The sequence below is a fragment of the Cnephaeus nilssonii genome (genome assembly GCF_951640355.1).
Source record: "Cnephaeus nilssonii genome assembly, chromosome: 17".
NCBI classification, from domain to species: domain Eukaryota; kingdom Metazoa; phylum Chordata; class Mammalia; order Chiroptera; family Vespertilionidae; genus Cnephaeus; species Cnephaeus nilssonii.
Genome location: NC_137088.1, coordinates 24,360,179 through 24,379,045, shown reverse-complemented (window position 1 = coordinate 24,379,045; position 18,867 = coordinate 24,360,179). Strand labels below are relative to the sequence as shown.

Below are 18,867 nucleotides of genomic sequence, written 5' to 3'. Positions count from 1 at the left end.
AGTAATAAACTATAATTACTGTTATAATTTAACTTCATTTAATGTATTAGACAAATTAAGTATTCTCATCCCAATTAAGCACATAATTTAAATCAGAGTATATTAGAAACTATTTCTCCTACTCTTCCCCTACCACCCAAGAACTTCTCACACTTTAAGATTTGAAGGATAGTGATATTCCAATCTCACAGCCCAATCTTCTGGTAGCATTGTCCATGTATCTCTTCTCTTCCCCTTCCCCTATGATATACTCATACTGCCTTTGAAAGTCAGATGGAAAAAAAACATGAGGGTGATATTAAGATGTGTTTTTGGCAGGGGGGCGGAAAGAGACCTTTATCTTTCTTCTACCACCTCAGTCAATAGGAAGGTTATTATTATAGTGAAATAGGTAAAAATAACTATAATTAAGGAATCATTAGGAAACCAATTTATTTCCCACACTAGAGACTTAGGGAAAGATAATCAACACCAAGAAGTTCAAAAAGGAAATACAAACCTGCAATAAAAATAGCCATACATTATGGCAGACGCCATTCTATGGGAGCGACAATCCTTCATTCTCACCACATGATACTTACTTGCCATCTGTGTCTGATGTAGCTGCATAGTGCAGGGGTGTGCATCCTCTTTCATCAAGGTCGTTCACACTGGCTCCTGATCCCACAAGAGCAAACAGGCACTGGTAATTGCAGTTGGCAGCAGCATAGTGCAGTGGAGATCTTTTGTGTCCAAGTTAATATAAGAAAAATAAAAGTCAGGGGCATAGAGGAGTAAATAAAAACACAGTGGACTCTTCTTACTCCACTCAGTTACAAATATTGTATTTATAAGAGAGCCTGAGATTGATTCCTGCCAGAAACTAAGTCTTTTGGAGAGCTGGACAGAAAGCTGAGGACGAGAAAAGTAAGGCAGCAGAAAACCTCTAAGAATATGAAATTAAAAACACAGTTAAATGATTTCATGGTCTCTGTAAGTTACAATTCCAGTCTTTTGAGTGAATTATAGACACCCTCCATATTCTGTTCAGAAATTTGGTAACCTTTATTTTAACAAAACTTTCCTTATACTAAAAAATAACTTATTAGTTATTGTTTACTGAGAGTCAGTTCTATTTGATACTAAACTGTGTATTCCCATTTTTGTTATACAATTCAATAAAACATTATATAAATTGATGAAAACAATGCTTCATAGTAAGAGGCAGCAGCTTCTGTTCATGTTTCAGTAGAAGAATAAAAGAGAAAACATAGTAGCATTAAAAACAGTGCTAAATTATATCCCCTACATGGTAGAGTTACAAAGTAATATCAGATTTTAGAAGCCAAAATTACATAGTTTTGAAGATTGTTCACTATTCAGAAGAGTTAGAGCACTATTCTAATTTCTAAAGACTGAATATTCATAGCCTATTTCTTTCCAGTTACTGAAATGAAACAGAATGTTACTAAATTTAGGAGTCCATGTCTTGGGTTTACAAAGCTATGATTCCATGACTTTTCATTAAAAAAGAAGAAGAAAATGGAGGAGGACGAAGAGGAGAAGAAAAGATAAAATTTAGTCCAATCTTCATGCTATATTTTTTGTAAAACATTTATCAAGGGAAACAACAGTGAAACATTATTTACTGGATAATGGTATAGCACAGTAATAGTATTTTAAAAAATGCAATTAACCCTGAATTACTTTCAAGCTTCTATTCTCAGAACCTGCTTTCAAAGCTCTATTTGTAATATAGAATGCTTCAAGTGTTATGAATTAACTAATATAGGATGGACTGAAGTGCAATTATCAAAACAAATTCACTATAAAAATATTGCATTTCAAAGCCAAAGTGATTTTTTATTTTGCAGGTGATTAGTTCATTAGCAGATTTATGAGAGCTGTCTGTCCCTCAAAGTAATTATAAGGACAGACAGTTTTTTCTTTTCTTACATTCATTTCTAATTCCCTACCATAGTTAATTCTATTAATTTCGGCACTGGCCTAACTACATTTCCTTCTTACACACCCACCCTTTTTTTGTCATATACACTTTGATACAATTCTCAAACTCTTGACACACAATTTTGCTCCTATTGCCACCTCTATTTTTCAAACCAATTCAAACTGCCTTTGATTCTTACTTACATGGTTCTAACACACTCTGGCAGGGAGGTGGAAAGAGACCTTTATCTTTCTTCTACCACCTCAGTCAATAGGAAGGTTATTATATAGCAGATAACGGTGGTTTTAAGTATTGCTACCACAAATGCTAGCAACAATGAGGCCTGAGAATGAGGATTGGTTGAGTGACTGCAAAGGGACTCGGTCATTTCACAGGTGCTTTCCTATAGGTCCTGCTCAGGGAGTGTTCGTGGATATGCTGGTATGTGTAATTGTGTATGTGGGGAGTTACAGGAGAGGAGAAAGGACAATTACATATATATTTGCCCATTCTTCCTTCTCTATAGTGCTCTGTAACCAACATGGGCAGTGCACGCTCTGACAAAAAAGGAACGCCTTGGGGCAGTGGTCGGCAAACCGTGGCTCGCGAACTACATGCGGCTCTTGGGCCCCTTGAGTGTGGCTCTTCCACAAAATACCACGTGTGGGCGCACACGTATAGTGCGATTGAAACTTCGTGGCCCATGTGCAGAAGTCAGTTTTCAACCTGGGCGAGTCTATTTTGAAGAAGTGGTCTAACAGCCGAAGCCGGTTTGGTTCAGTGGCTAGAGCGTCGGCCTGAGGACTGAAAGGTCCCAGGTTCGATTCCGGTCAAGGGCATGTACCTTGGTTGCGGGCACATCCCTGGTGGGGGGTGTGCAAGAGGCAGCTGGTCGATGTTTCTAGCTCTCTATCCCTCTCCCTTCCTCTCTGTAAGAAATCAATAAAATATATTTAAAAAAAAAACAAAAAAAAAAAACGAAGTGGTCTAACGCCGAGCCACACTCAAGTGGCCAAAGAGCTGCATGTAGCTCACAGGCCTCGGTTTGCTGACCACTGCCTTGGGGGAAAGGAGAATATACTGAGCTCTAGCTTGTTTCTGGAAGGGACCTCAGGGTTTTACATTTCCATAGCTATAATTATGGGAGGAGAAATGATACCAAGAGGTACGGAAGTGCTTATAACGTAAAGTTATAAAGTGCCCGAAGGCAGCGTGGGGCTGTGGCAGGGGCTTGGGTGGAAGAAGATTCTGGGTAGGAATGAATATTTACAAGTTATTGATTTACTTAGGCCTTGCAATGAATCATGATCATAATGTAAAAGCTGCTAAAATGTTCAGTTAATTTTCAGAAGCCAGTTAGAAAGTCAAGAAAGTCACTGAGTAAATAACATTAATTAGGCTCTATAGAAGAACTGTATCACACCTTACCTCCCAAATTTGTCCTTTTTGTTGAAGTCTGCACCAGTATTCAGCAGAAGGTTTAGGCACTCCAAATTCCTATCCAGGAAAAAATAGAAGACTTAATTGTCAGTAATTTAATAATAAAATTGGTAGGTTTAAATATGCATAAAAACATGTTTTCAAATGAGAGTAAAATGAATAATATGGCATGATTTATATTTTATGAAGAATAAAAACATTAAAATTCATCTTACCTGAAATTTAAAAAGTTATATACATACATATTGCACATTGATAGGAAATAACAAATGAATCCTGTTGTCACTATTTAAAAGGAAGTTCACATTTGTAAGAGTACCTAAAGAGTTTTTAAGAGCCTTTAAATAAAGTTCAAGCAACATGCTTAGAAATGAATGGTTTACATTTAAGTGGTTTTTAAGACTAAATTGAATTAAAATAGGTTAAAAAAAAAATCAAACCTGAAAACATAATGTCCCAAATAAGCTTTTCTTTGCTTACTTAGATGCATCCTTAGTTAAAATTATAGGAGAATAGGTTACATGCATGGGTATTTCTAAAATTTAATTTTTATAAACCTGAACATCAACTTACTATTTCTATGAAAATTGTAACTGCCAAACAATCAGACATTTATGTTGTCTGTTGTCTCTCTCTGTAGGCAAGTAACATGGATGCCAGGTTTTAACTGGAAGGTTCTTTGGTGACATTGGAAGAAAAAGAGGACCCAGTCACATGTTTACAATCCATCTCTACAACTGAGACTGGCCTAGTGGTAGTCTCGGTTCAACACACTTTGAAATCACCAGTAATTGTTAAGGAATTATTACTGGAAATAAAACTCTTACATATGTCTTCCTGATTAAGTCACCAAGAATTAAACGGCTTATCACAACTTTAGGGTCTAGATTATCAAAAGCATTAGATTAGCATCATGCTTCAGGGACCAAGGATTTTTATTCCCCCCTAAAATGTTTTTATTGATTTCAGAGAGAGGAAGGTAGAGAGAGGTAGAAACATCAAAGATGAAAGAGAATCATTGATCGGCTGCCTCCTGCATGCCTCCCTAAAGGGGATTGAGCCCACAACCCAGGGAATGTGCCCTGATTGGTAGCTGAACTGTGACCTCCTGGTTCACAGATTGACACTCAACCACTGAGCCACACCGGTCATGCGGGACCAAGAGTTTTAGTTGAAGTTTGCTGTTCATTCAAACCAATTGTCTAATTTCCCTTAGTAGTAGTAATTAATATTCAAAACTTAGTCCAAAATATTTCAATTTCAAATTTTCCATTTCATATATACTATTCCTGAGTAGAAGCAAGACATAAATAAGCTATTAACATTTCCCATGCCCTGAAATTATCATTAAAAATTCCTCAACAACTTCTCAAAGAATAGTAGTATTACTTAAAATACTCTCAATGTTTTAATGCTCTCATTGGAAGAAATGTATTTTTCATTTACCCCGAAAGCATTCTCTTATAAAAAGCAATAACTTACTTTTGTAAGTTTGTTCTCTCTCTCCTACTCACAATTTATGACTTAGGTGGATAAAGATTTAAGAAGCAATTTCTACTACTCTGGACTTTCTTCTCCCAAACCACTCTTGCTATGTTTTCTATTTTGTGGTAGTCCAAAACTAATAAAAAGAAACAAAGAGAAAAACTGCCATGACCAGCGACCTTTTTCTTAAAATAGTAACTGTTTTATTAACATACCCTCCAGCTGCAGCTGCATGGAGACAGGTCCTACCGAAATCGTCTGGGGTATCTATGTCAAATCCTACAAAAAAAAAGACATTTTACATGTTATATAATGTTATAGATACATTACTTATAGTATTTTATCAAGAAATGTCAAGAGCCACACATCCCCAATCTCAAAAACTATGAATTATAGTTACAAAATTATGGAAAATAGATCAATAATATACAATATTACAAAAAATTACTACTAAAAAACAGGGTTTTAGGATAAATAATTTCACAAACCTAGAGGATATTGCATGATTGAAATTAGCTCTTAAAAAGGAAGCATGCAAATAAAGATATTTTGCTTTTAGACATAATGGGACAATCCCAGAAGATGGTTACCCTTCAATGAACAGAAGTTGCTCTAGAAATACTCCACATCCCATTCCTAACTAACAGAGAGAAGGAAATCACTGAAAAAAATAAAACCTTTTCCAGAGATGAAGAGAAAACTGAACCTTAAAATTAAAGGACCCAACATTTTCTAAGAGGGGTTAATAAATGATTCACATTTGGAGATACTGTATGTAATTTTCGAAGAACAAAGAAATTGTATTAAAATGGGGGTAGGAGACGAAATAATTAGTTTACAAACGTCCCACTCACCAGAAGAAAGGAGTTTCCTGCAGCAATCTGAAAAACCACTCAAGGCTGCCAAATGGAGGGGGAACATTCCATGTATGCCACGCCTGAAATAAACCGGACAGTATTCTCATTTACAATGCAAGAAAAAGACAATCACTTAAATAAATTTCTTAAAGTGATAAGACACGTGAGTCAAAATCTTAACACCTTGGAGAGCAATTTGGCAATAGGTTGAAGGTGGGCATAACTTATTATCCAGCAATTTTCCTCAAAGAGTAAGGTTTTTTAACCGCAGCACTACTGTCATTATAAGCTTTGTTGTGTGTGTATGTATGTATGTGTGTTTGTGTGTGTGTGTGTGGCCATTCTGTGCATGTAGGATGTTCAGCAGTGCCCCTGTATGCTACCTACACTACACTATATGCCAGTAATATCCTCCTCTCAAAATTATGACAACCAAAAATATCTATACTAATAAAAGGGTAATATGCTAATTAGACCAGACATCTTCTGGTTGTCCTTTCGGACAAAGCCACGGTGGCAGGGGCCGAGGCAGAGGCAGTTAGGGGCGATCAGGCCGGCAGGGGAGCAGTTAGGGGGCAATCAGGCCAGCAGGCAGAAGAGGTTAGAGGCGATCAGGCAGGTGAGCGGTTAGGAGCCAGTGGTCCCAGATTGCGAGAGGGATCCTGGATTGGATAGGGTGCAGGCCAGGCTGAGGGACCTCCCCCCACCCTGCCCCATGCACGAATTTCATGCACTCAGCCTCTAGTATTAAAAATAGACCACACAAATTAAAAGCTCTAATCAAAACTGCATAGTCTAGAAAGACCTGGGGTTAAAAAATATTTAAAAATACTCTATGCTGGCTTACCAAATGAAATTGTATTATCAAACAATCTATTCTACCACATCATAAATACAAAAAGGAGAAAAAAAATCTCCAGCAATTAGTACAATATCTAATTGCTGGAGGCTAAAACCCACACTTCTAATTGAAATATCTAGGAAAATGCAGTTCACTTCCTTCTGTGTTTCCCTGTCATAGCTATTGATGCCTTGGTAAGTACTTACTTTGCAGTGTCAGCACCACTTGTAATAAGAGTGTTGATTAGCAGCTCATGGCCATATCTTGCTGCTATGTGCAAAGGGGTGTTTCCATTTTTATCCTCACAGTCAATTACAGCTCCTGCAATAAAGGACATGCTATCAGACACTAGACTATATATAAAGATCAAGACAAATCTATTACATAAAAAGCAAGATAAAGTTCTATTCAAGCACACGGATGGATTTAACTAGATTTCATTCATAGTACATTGGTCTAGGCACTGGAGTTACAGATTTTATACTTAAGGGTTCTGGGGTCTAATAAGTTTGGAAACCATTGTTTTAAAGCGAAATTGAACACATTTCTTTAGAACATGACTTTTCAGAAAATTAATGTGCACAGTCTCATATCATCAAGAATACTGCATGCAATTCTTCACAAAGTATTTGATCATGAACCTATTCCTATTTTTCCTCTGCAAAACCATTAACAGCTGTTATCTTGAGGAACATGGCTTGAAAAACATTGCTTTAAAGTACCGCACCTAAAAGTTCTTTTTACTTAAAAGTTTAGCTTGCCTAGTATTAATTCAAATGCAAAAGAACACAAGTTCAAAAAATAAATGAAAATTCTAAAAATAGTTCAAAATATTAAAAAGGGGAAAAAAGATATTTGCAACAGAGTTTTATTTATATATAATATACAATGCAGTGGAAAGGCAGAATCTCTTTAGCAATGTTTTTAAAAGGCCAACATTAACTGCTAGAGAAATTAGATTTATAATCCAGTGGAAACAACTAAAAATAAATTTAAAAAATTATGTAAGAAACATATACATGACTTTTTATTTTATTTGATTTTCAAGAGATCTGACATCAAATATTTAAAATATAGACTGCTATGACAAATCCTTAATACCATTCATTTTGTGGATGTTTTTACTACATTTAAGAAAAAAAACACAAACAGAAATACTTTTTACCACTCTGGATAATGGTTTGTGATCTGGAGAATCTACCGTGGAGGGCAGTCATGTGCAGTGGGGTTTTCCCATCTTTGCTCTGAAATAATCAAACAAACAAAACAAAATTAAAATAATTGTTCTATCCATAATATGTAATCCTTAGTTTCATTTTGAATGTTCTCTTTTATTTTTATTTTGTATAACTATTACTCAAGCATTAAGTTTAACTGAAGGCTATGGAAGTAAAACAGTTGTTGAAAATTATAAACTAATTTCTTACCATGTGTATTATAAAGCACAAATTTTAAAAAAAATCAATGTCTACAGTTTATAAAAATCTCTGCATGGTAGGTAAGTGTGATCTTACTATCATTCCTATCTCATAGGTAGGGAAACTGAAGCACAGGGTATTAACCAAGCCACATAATCGGGAGTAGGACACAGCCAGGATGTGCTTCCCACATTTCAAAAATTTCACATTGCTCTAATTCTTTCATTTTAAGAAACATTGAATCCCCCCTCAACCAAGGAAAAGTGAATGTTGTAATTAACCTCAGCCCATAATTCACTTAAGAACTGATATATTATTTTTGTTAGCTATTTTCTCAAATTACTTAAAATAATAAATCAGACTAGATGTGCATGTGTGTATTTAATGTGAAAGTTCTGAAATTCAAAAGGAGTTCTAAATATGAAGAAAAACAATGCTTGAGTTAGGTAAAGTCTTTTCTTCCCCAAAATTATTTAACAAATCAAAACATATACATGACCACCAAAAAAGGAAAGGAATTGTTTTATCATTCTAATCCTTCACAAGTATTCAACATACCTTCTGTGTATATATTCAAAACTGAAATGTGATAAGTGTTATAAGTTTACACTAAAATTGTATAATGCAGATCTCCTTAAGAAACTCTCATGTCCAAAGGATCTATATAATACCTTCAACAATAAAGATTAAAAGAAAAAAACCCCACTCATGTCACTCATTATAATAATGGAGTATTAGATTTATTTTATAAATACCTATTTAAGTATTTGATTCCTTAATTTTATATTCATATTTTCAAGCAAACAAGCCATCCAACTGGCAACATTGTGAAAAATTTCTAAATAGAAAAGTTGAAAGAGTATTACAGTGAACACCCATACACATACCACTGAGATTTCAGAGAGGAAGAGAGAGGGAGACAGAAACATCAATGATGACAGAGAACCACAGATCAGCTGCCTCCTGCATGCCCCCTACTGGAACCCACAACCCGGGCATGTGCCCTGGCCAGGAATCGAACCGTGACCTCCTGGTTCATAGGTGTTCGACATTCAACCACTGAGTCACATCAGCCGGGCTGCTGTTGGTTTTTTAAACTATAGAATCTGAAACACCAAGTAAATGGAATTTCAACTGTTCTAGACCTTACAGAAATGAAAAAAGTGTATATATATTCTTGTGTAAGGCTTCACTCAACATATTTTAAAGATTCATCTGTGTTCTAGTATCAGTAATTTGTTACTTTTTGTTGAGGAATGATATTTGTTACTGATATTGTTTTAAATAGTGAACTCCTAAATATTACAGTGTGGATGCCGATTGTATTTCCTACCTTCATATTGACGTCGGCCCCATTGCCCACCAGGAGCTCTAAGCACAGCGCTCCATGTGTTGAGGCAGCAGCAAAGTGCAAAGGAGTAAATCCTTTCTCGTTCTTCTGATTTACATTAGCACCACTATCTATAAGTTCATTCACTACAACATCTTGTCCGTTATAGCAGGCTACATGAAGAGGTGTATTCCCATAGGCATTTGGTTCATTCATCTATTGGGAGAAAACAAAATGTCAGTGTTAAAATAGTGTTTCTAATTATCCTCGTTGTGACTTACTTTAACAACATTGTGCTTGCAAGCAAATTATTAAAGTGAGAAACAGGGATAAACACACAGATAGGCTTATAATTCTAAACTTCTTTTAAAATAATGAACATTAAAAACAGCATTTTGTACAGGAAATATAATTCACATGTACAATATCGACTGCATGACAAAAACTGAATGATTCCAAAAGAGATATTTTAGGGAGATATAAACTAAGACTTCCAGGTAAGGGGCATTTAGAGAATTAACTCTAAGAATCATGAAAAAATGAACACAAATGGAAAATTCTGAGATATTATTGAATAACGTGCACATGCTTAGCCTTTCGCTTACAGTGACAAAAGATTAAAGTTGGTAATGTAATATATATCAGAATTTTTAAAAAATGAGTGGCATTTTTTCTATTTAATATATTTTTACAACTTGAGCTCTAGACATTTTCTACTCTTACATATTGACATTTTACCAAAATGAATGTGCTCAAAATATGCTCAATACTGAGAAATAATTCATGTAACTCAAGTTATTCTTTCTTTTTTCTAATAAATAAAATGAACAAAAGTCTACATGACTTTTGTGTAGCCAAAGAAATGTCTAGTCTTTGACCTTGTCTTCTGGGAGGTAATATACAGCATACGTAATAGGAGTGTCCTAGTTTAGGGAGGGAGCTGGCTATACTGGATCTCAAAGTAGGATTGGCTATAGCTGATGAGTCTTAGGGTCCTTTCTCAGATACCTGGTAACAGAAATTGGGGGAAGTAAACATATATAACATGTGACTTTAGTCAAAGTAACTAGATTTAATCACCAACAGATAAGAGACATGGAATAGATTCTCCCTCAGAGTCTCCAGAACTTTGAGATTAAATCTGTTTTAAGTCACTCACTTTATGGTAATTTTGTGAAGGCAGCCGTAGGAAACTAATAAATCATTCAATTGGAGGCCACACGTCACTAAACAGCTCTAAGTCTGACTACTTATTTCAAAGTGTGCACAAATGTTATTTTACTATCAAAATAAGCTTTAAAAATTGCATCAGAAAGGAACTTGGAACAGAGATCAGAAACAAGGTTGTCTCATTTATCTAGATCAGGAGCCTTTTAAAGCATTATGTTACTGTTGAAAACAGAGCTATAGAAACTGTTAAGTTGAGATGCCTAAAAATGTATTTAGATTTCTGCGACTTTTCAAGATCCTCACACTTTAGTAATTACTTGCTTGCTTTAGGCAAAGTGCTTCCCACAGTCCTTAAATTAAGTCTACTGAGCTCTACAGTCACCATGTATTATTTGCCCGACCAGAAGACTACTACCTACCTCTTTCTTGTCTGATCTAAAGTGCCTTCCTCTAGCACAGACTTACCTTCTCTCCTAATTTGCTGCTCTTAAAATCTATGTTTTAAGAATCAGATGAGGTTGTCAGAACTGTACTTAAAATTAGAGTAAATATACTCTTGGGTAAAAAGTACTACTGCTTAAAAGGATGGTCTGTGAAAGCTACAGGTATTCTAAGCTATAATTTCAGGATCAAATATATTCAGATAAAGCAGCAACCCTTCCTAACCAAACATTTATTATTGATGGGCAAGAAACTCTAGTTTTCCTGCCTAGCTCTTGCCAATATCCTGTAATGTGAACTGCTACAGTCATTTAAAGGGAATATTAGACTAAGTGGGCAAATAAGACTAACCATAACCTAGACACTTAGAAAAAATAATTCACGTATGTCTGATCTGCTGGTTTTCATAGCTGAAATGGAGCTACAGAGCCTGGAATACGATGGAGAAGTAAAAACTTCTGTCATTCAAACATTCAGCTTTGAAATGTATTTTACCTTTACATCTACTTTGACTAATTACATGTCCTCATCAGATATCAGTGCACTATATATTATGTAAAGGACTATAAGTATATCTGATTAAAAGACATAAAGACTATTGTATAAAATCATCTTTTAAAATCTGAAGTAACTTCCACCAATAGTAAAATTATAAACATATAAAATTCTTCACTCCTTTAAAATGCTGTCTATAGACCTACATCAACTCCAAGGTCTAAAAGGTACTTGACTACGCTGATCATTCCACTAGAGGCTGCAGCATGAAGAGGTGTGTAAGACTTCTTATCCTTGCACGTCACTTCAGCTCCGTGTGCCACAAGTAATTTCACTACTTCAATGTGACCTGAAAATGTGTTTATGAAGAAAAAATAAGTAGATCAGCATATGAAAAATATGAATATAATCCTGAACATCTTTAAAGGAAGGTAAAAATGCAAATTAACTAGATAATGCATGACAAGTTACCAATAAATCACATTATAACCGGAGACAGAATGGAAGGAAAATATAAAGAATTCAGGATACTTTTTTTTAAAAAACAAACTTATTTTTTAAATATATTTTTATTGGTTTTAGAGGAAGGGAGAGAGAGAGATAGAAACATCAATGATAAGAGAGAATCATCGATCGGCTGCCTCCTGCACGCCCCCTACTGGGGATCGAGCCTGCAACCTGGGCATGTGCCCTTGACTGGAATCGAACCCGGGACCCTTCAGTCCACAGGCTGACGCTCTATCCACTGAGCCAAACCAGCTAGAGCCAGTATACTTTTAAATAAATGTTGACAGAGGTAATAATCATAAAAACATTTAATTTTATTTAATCCAATGATAACCCGGCAATCTTTAATTCTTCTTTTGCCTAGACCTTGTTGTTTTCAAGGTTGTTTTAATGCCTTTTCAAATTCTGAGGTTAACTTTTTATGTTTAGTGTAAGACATTAATTTATGTTTCTCTTCCTTAGTGAAATCTTCTACTTGGAAATTTGGAAGTGACTTGAGGTTATTTCTTAAGAATGCTAGGTATTTAGAACATGCATCTAAAAATCTCTTTTCCTCTAGTATGTCCACAAGATGTTCTTAACCAACTTAGTTTGTTACTCAGCCATGTATCAATCAGGATAGGCTAGATTATATATCCTGCATTTAATGATCAACTCCCAAATCTCAGTGGCTTAATTAGCGTTTTATTTCTCATTAAGACTGTAATAGCTTGGCAAGAGGGCTCTTCTCAGTCATTTAAGCACCTAGGTTGATGCAGCTGACCCCATTTTGAAGGTGGTTTGTCACTGTGCCAGAGGGGCAATAGGCTGCAGAGTCTCAGAGGTGATGTTGCTTTCAATTCATTAGTCAGAACTAGTCTCAGCACCACCCAACCACACATGGAGGCCAGGAAGTGGAACATGGATCTGAAAGATGGGAGAACCACTATTCTTCTTTTATATCTTCTCGAATTTAATCAGATTAGATTATACAGTGCCTTCTCCTTCCATTTCCCTTCCCACCTCTGTGCCTCTGTTCATGGGATTCCTTCATTGTGTGGAATGTTCTGCTTGGATGTCTCTTTTCAAACATTGCTACTACTAACCCTTGAAGGCCCATGTCAGTTCCCCTCTTCCCTGACCAACCACCTCTCTTACCCAGAAGCCCTTTCAGTCAAAAGCACCATGTATCTGTAAATACTATCTAATAAGCATATAATACCTTGTGAGGTGTCTTAAATTTGAATAAGTATTTAACTCTTTAATTGCTTTTATGCATTAGCTTCCCAAATACCTATCTTCAGGGGAAAATACTGAATGCTCTTATGTTTTACTTCTTGCCATATCCTATGGGGCTGAGAACAGTGTTATATACAAAATAGGCACCCAATAATTATTTGTTACATTAAAGAAATTGCTCATGATCTCAGTTTTTATATCCCTTCACAGGGACTGTTAAGTTAGTAACTGTAAAAATGAAGCCTTCAAACTAGGCCCCCTCTCTTAACAAAATTAGGTAAGCATATAACAAGACACACAGTTTCAAGTAGATTTAGTTGTTTATATATAAACTAGAGGCCTGGTGCACGAAATTCGTGCACAGGGTGGGGGGGTGGGGTGTCCCTCAGCCCAGCCTGCACCCTCTCCAATCTGGGACCCCACAAGGGATGTTCGACTGCCCGTTTATAGGGATTGGGCCATGGGGGTGTGGCCAGCCTGGGTGAGGGGCTGAGGGCTGTTTTCAGGCTGGCCACACCCCCTTCAGGATAGGGGTCCCCACTGGGATGCCTGGCCAGCCTGGGTGAGGGGCTGATGGCTGTTTACAGGCTGGCCACACTCCCCGGCGACCCAAGTTCCCAGCCCCTCCTTTTTTTTTTTTTCAGCGCCTCCTTGAGCAGAGGCCAGGGCCAACTGGAAGCAGGTATCTGGGATTTATTTATCTTCTATAATTGAAACTTTGTAGCCTTGAACAGAGACCAGGGCTGGCCAGGGCGGGTGGGAAGCTTAGCTTACTCCATCACTGGGGGCAACCTAAGCCTCCTGCTTGCTCCAGCTCTGTGGCCGCCACCATCTTTGTTGGGTTAATTTGCATACGCGTTCCTGATTGGTTGGTGGGTGTAGCGGAGTGATGGTCAATTTGCATGTTTCTCTTTTATTAGTGTAGATTATCAATTAGAGTGAATACTTTCACCTATTTTTTTCCCTATCTCAATATGAAAATTTTTTAATGATATTTTTAGGGAAAAAATAAAGAACAATTAGGTGCCAAATTACATGTGACTATCATATAAGAGTATTAACTGGTACAAAAGATCCCTCACTACACATTACTTTCTGATCCATGGCCCTAGAAAGACAGTTACTTGAGTTTATTGTAATGCAGTGAAAATCAGAACTTATAATATCCAGGATATGCAAATATAAACAGTTTTTAAAAATATATATATTTTTATTGTTTCAGAAAGGAGGGAGAGGGGGAGAGAGAGATAGAAACACCAATGATGAGAGAGAAACACTGATTGGCTGCTTCCTGCACGCCCCCTACTGGGGATCAAGCCTGCAACCCAGCACCATGGCCTTGACCAGAATCGAACCTGGGACCCTTCAGTCTGCAGGCCGATGATCCAAACCAGATCCACTGAGCCAAACCAGCTACAGCCAGCTTGGAGGTGACTTATTTTAAAAAAAAAAAAGGAAAGAAAGTTCTAGAGTGAAATAAGTGATATTGTTCTAGCTGGGTGAACCCTCTGCCTTCAAGTATGTGTTTTTCTTGTCAATGTACAGAATGATGCTACCAATGGGATTAGACTTCATTTAATTCATCAATGTGTATTTTAAAAAATGGCATCCATTTGCCATGCACAGTATACATAATTCTGTAGTCAACAACATCCTTTTAAAAAATTATATCTCTGCAATGTGAATTTGATAAATATAATCACTATACTTCAGGAATTTTGAAAATTTCCTACTTTTTTCTTCTGTTGTTCATGAATGTATAAGAAAAGTAAAATGAGCTATGCTTAGAATTTATAAGTTTTTATGGAAAGGAAAGGAGGGAGAAAAAAATGTCATTTTAAATCCATTCAAATTATGCATTGCTTCAAGAAGAAATAATGAGTTGCTAATCAAGGTAATTAATATTTATTCAGTACCTTTTATGTCTGTCATCACGGTAAGGTGACCTGAGGTAGAGCTTGGTTGGATATTGCTAAAAGTACTGAAAGCAATAGAAAAGATGAATGCTTAAAAGGGATTTTAAATGAAGGTTCGCGGTAGGAGCAAAAATGGGGTAGGGAGTGTAAAATGATCAATTCATTCTGGGGACAGAGGTGGGACTGGGAAACACTTGACAGAGAATTCAATAATTGCATAAGGGTAAGAATAGACCCTAACAGAAAAGTAAGGGAAACATCAACCAGGGGGTAAGAAGGCCAGGACAAACAAGGAAGCCTGTGGGAAATAAATTATGTAAGATTAATACATGTAATCCTAATGTCTCTTACCCCGATATTGACAGATTCTCTGAATATAACCTAGAGGTGACAATGACCTGGACTTAAGCTTGCTATTAGGTCGAGAGCTCCCTACTTTCATGTTTAGCTCTCTTTAATCCTGAGTGCCTAGAACAGCTGAATAGTTTTAGAAACTATGTGTCAATACTCCTCTTTCCATGCTAAAAGGAAGAGACAGGGAAAGAAGAATTATGACTTTCTGAATGTTTATGCTAAAAAATTAAATGGACAGTGAGGTCCAAGAAACACAGAATACCTTTTTCAATTCACAGTTGGCCTGAAAAGTGACATTTAGGAGATCAAGGAAAACAAAGTCATTTCAGGGCCAGTGAGATACACACACCCAGCTATTCTGGGAACTCCATTTTAGAGATAACCTATAAAATCCCCTGGCCTTCAATTTCATGGAAACAGCTGTTTAGTCAAGTTTAATTCTTTGGAGGTAAAAGGTCTAATGCACTTTGCTTAATGTATAAACCCTTTCACATGAGGTGTATAATTTAAATCACACAGATTAGCTATTTCTAAGCTGCCTTTAAGAATAAGCTACACCAGAATATTCAAAAAAGTTTCTAAGATTTAAAATCTGTGGGCTGTGAGGAGGGGAAGTTAGGATGCCATGGGAGATTTGCTTCTGTATGTACATCAAGCATGCCAAACTTGCGGCCTGGGGGCTGCATGCCTCGTTTATTTGGCCCATGTTAGCCTTTGAGTTTGACATGCTTGATGCACACCATCAGTGAACAGAAGAATTACCTATTACATAACCAGAGGCATAAATCTTTGGTATGAGACAAACACCAAAAGACCAAGATTTTCAGCTTTTGGCTTTCAAAATAGGGACCAGATGACAATGATATTAGCCTTCATTTTTTTATCTTCCTTTACACCCACACTAACGGTTAGACTTGCTATTCAAGATGGATTCTACTGCTTGTGGTTATTTCTACTATAAGCAAAGGATTTTTTCTAGACCTTAGGGTTACTGATAACCGGTTTAAGTTGTTTTCTTGTATTTTCATATTTCAAAATTTTAATAGTTTTAAAATTAATAATCTTCCACTGAATCTTCCTTTACTCTTTTATTTTTAAGTGAAATATGAGAAAAGATAAAACACAGAGTAGAGAATAATGAGGATAACCTAGGCCTGTAAGAAAGGTGGCTAGACAGATGTCAGGTTATGTGAGTGGTAAATCAGGGAATACCAGTATTATACAGAAGATACGTCAGTCCATATGTGATTCTTCCTAAGCCAGAGGAGCCAGAATAGTGGAAGCAGAAAGACAGACACCCTTTGGTGGGAAGAGAAAAAGCTCTGAGCTCCACGGCTGCAGAGGAAGGAGGAGTTCTTTCAGTTCTATTTCAAGAAGCTTGAAAAGCAAAAGCCTTTATCCATGGCTTCCTCCCAGAGGCACAACCCCAGCCTTGTAGGACTTGCAAGGTTTGTGGCAGGCTGTATTTCCTCCACGCTTAGAGATCCACTTTCACCTACAAGACAGCATTTCTACTCTGCTCTTTCTGTGCATTTTAAAGTACCCTGAGGTATGGTGATCTGCTTCCTCACTGGCTGGCCAAGTTACTTCAAGAGCCAATTAATGTTTTTTGTTAGTATTTCGGCCATGAAGTTGCATAAGTTTTGGGTGGTCTGCCCCAGGACTATTTTCCGATGAGCACTATTAGTTCTAGATGCAATTTTGCAGATCCTAAGATTTTTCCAAAACCACATATATCATGTTACAACAGAAAAGCCTATACTGTTTCTTTCTGTGAAATTACTATTGGTGCCTATTTAACCCAGTGCTTGGCCCAAAATAATAGGCTTCCTAATGCATCTTCATAACGTCTACCTAAATTCCCATAAAAACAAGGATGGGTAGGAGTATGGACTTTTATAAACACTGATTTAAATTATCCCAGGCTTGTGTTTATTATGTTGCTCCCTTCAAAAGTAAACAGAATTAATTTCAAACAGCTTTCAGGAGAACTGAACCCATGCCCTCCTGTTCTAACAAACCTCCATACTACCAGGCTGGTTCCACTTGGGCATCAAGCGGAAGAACAAAAATGCACAACTTTTCCTGAATACATAATGTAAAAGAATACATTTTAAAAGTACATACCCATATAAGCTGCCCAATGGATAGCTCGTCTATCTTTTTTGTCAAAAGCATTAATATTGGCACCTCTAGACAGGAGTAGTTTGACCATCTGGAATGACAATAAACAGTTATCAAAATTCAGAAGTACAACTGTTCATGAATATCCTTTGTGATGAATACTCATCTTAATCTCTCTGGCACTGAATTTCTGCACTTATATAAAGGAGCTACACTAAATGCTAAAGACCCTTTAGCATAATTCAGTAAGTGACAGGATAAAATATGAAAAAGGGTTCACTGTGGTTGTTTCAGTATCTTTTAAAGATGCCAATTTGTGTCCTGGTATTTTATGAACAACTAAGTACAAGTTTGTAAAAATGAACTATTCAAAAATGGGGTTTAACCCTTACTTTATAGCCCAAAGTGTTATTAAAATAAAAAGCACATTCTTATTCCAGAAATGCCTTAAATTTAATTCAAACCCAAGTGTGCTGTCCATACCATGATTAGTCCTGAAGGTCCCTGCACAGTCTACTTACCTCATAATATACCAAGAATAATATTTCTGTTATGTCTAACCATATTTTCAATAGTTTCCCCAGTGCAAAGGGCATTCCAGATTCCTAAAAGGGATGCATCTTGTGATCTTAACTGCAGTGGAGGCAAGAATTCTTTGTTGCAAAGGCAGAGAAGAATAGTGAAAATAACTATGCAGCCATTAGCTCTCAGCCAGAGAATCTTGGGAATGTCACTTTACCTCTTTTAGTTTCTGTATCTACAATAAAAATGAAGGACTAGACAAGCTGGCCTCAAAGGTTCTTCTAAATCTGTGTTTTGCTTTTTTCTAAGTCTTCTCTGTACACATAAACTCTACTCTTTGCTATGACAACACCTAACATTAGATAATGCTTGCTGTATAAGACAATTAAATACTTATTTTCTTAAATTGTTTTCTTTTGATGATCTGTCAACAAAGAATTCTTGACTAAATATTGATAATAAACAGTAAGAAAATGTCTTCTAAACCCCACCTTCCTTTGCTATTCTATTCCTGGGAGCACAATAAACTTTTGTCTTCTGAGACTATTTTTCCAATAACAGAACACAGTTTTCACATTGTGTTATAGTTGGCAGTGTTCTCCTATCTCCCCAGGTTGACTATGAAAATCAAGTAAGTGCATGGGCTGCATCTGATAAATAAATTTCTAAATTTGAGAAAGTTATATCATGAATTATGAAAGAAGTTTAAAGGCTTTTATAGTAAAATTAAGACTAAATTACCAAGATAAATATTTTTGCTTGCTTTTATCATGAACTAAGGAATGGCTAAAAAGGCAAGTTCATTAATAATTGGGGTGAAGG

General features: G+C 36.4%; 1 protein-coding gene across 7 annotated transcripts in view; it reads right to left on the bottom strand.

The window, feature by feature from the left end:
- The window catches only part of ANKRD28 (ankyrin repeat domain 28), a 142,503-nt gene that overhangs the window by 26,330 nt on the left and 97,306 nt on the right, over nt 1-18,867 (bottom strand). For all 7 annotated transcript variants that reach the window (XM_079794448.1, XM_079794447.1, XM_079794449.1 and 4 more), the window contains 9 exons: nt 17,527-17,614; nt 11,611-11,753; nt 9,302-9,514; nt 7,716-7,794; nt 6,757-6,871; nt 5,707-5,789; nt 5,068-5,131; nt 3,356-3,424; nt 582-722 (listed from right to left, as the gene is read on the bottom strand). In XM_079794448.1, the coding sequence (XP_079650574.1) occupies nt 582-722; nt 3,356-3,424; nt 5,068-5,131; nt 5,707-5,789; nt 6,757-6,871; nt 7,716-7,794; nt 9,302-9,514; nt 11,611-11,753; nt 17,527-17,614 (995 nt within the window). The remainder of the gene's footprint in view (nt 1-581; nt 723-3,355; nt 3,425-5,067; nt 5,132-5,706; nt 5,790-6,756; nt 6,872-7,715; nt 7,795-9,301; nt 9,515-11,610; nt 11,754-17,526; nt 17,615-18,867) is intronic.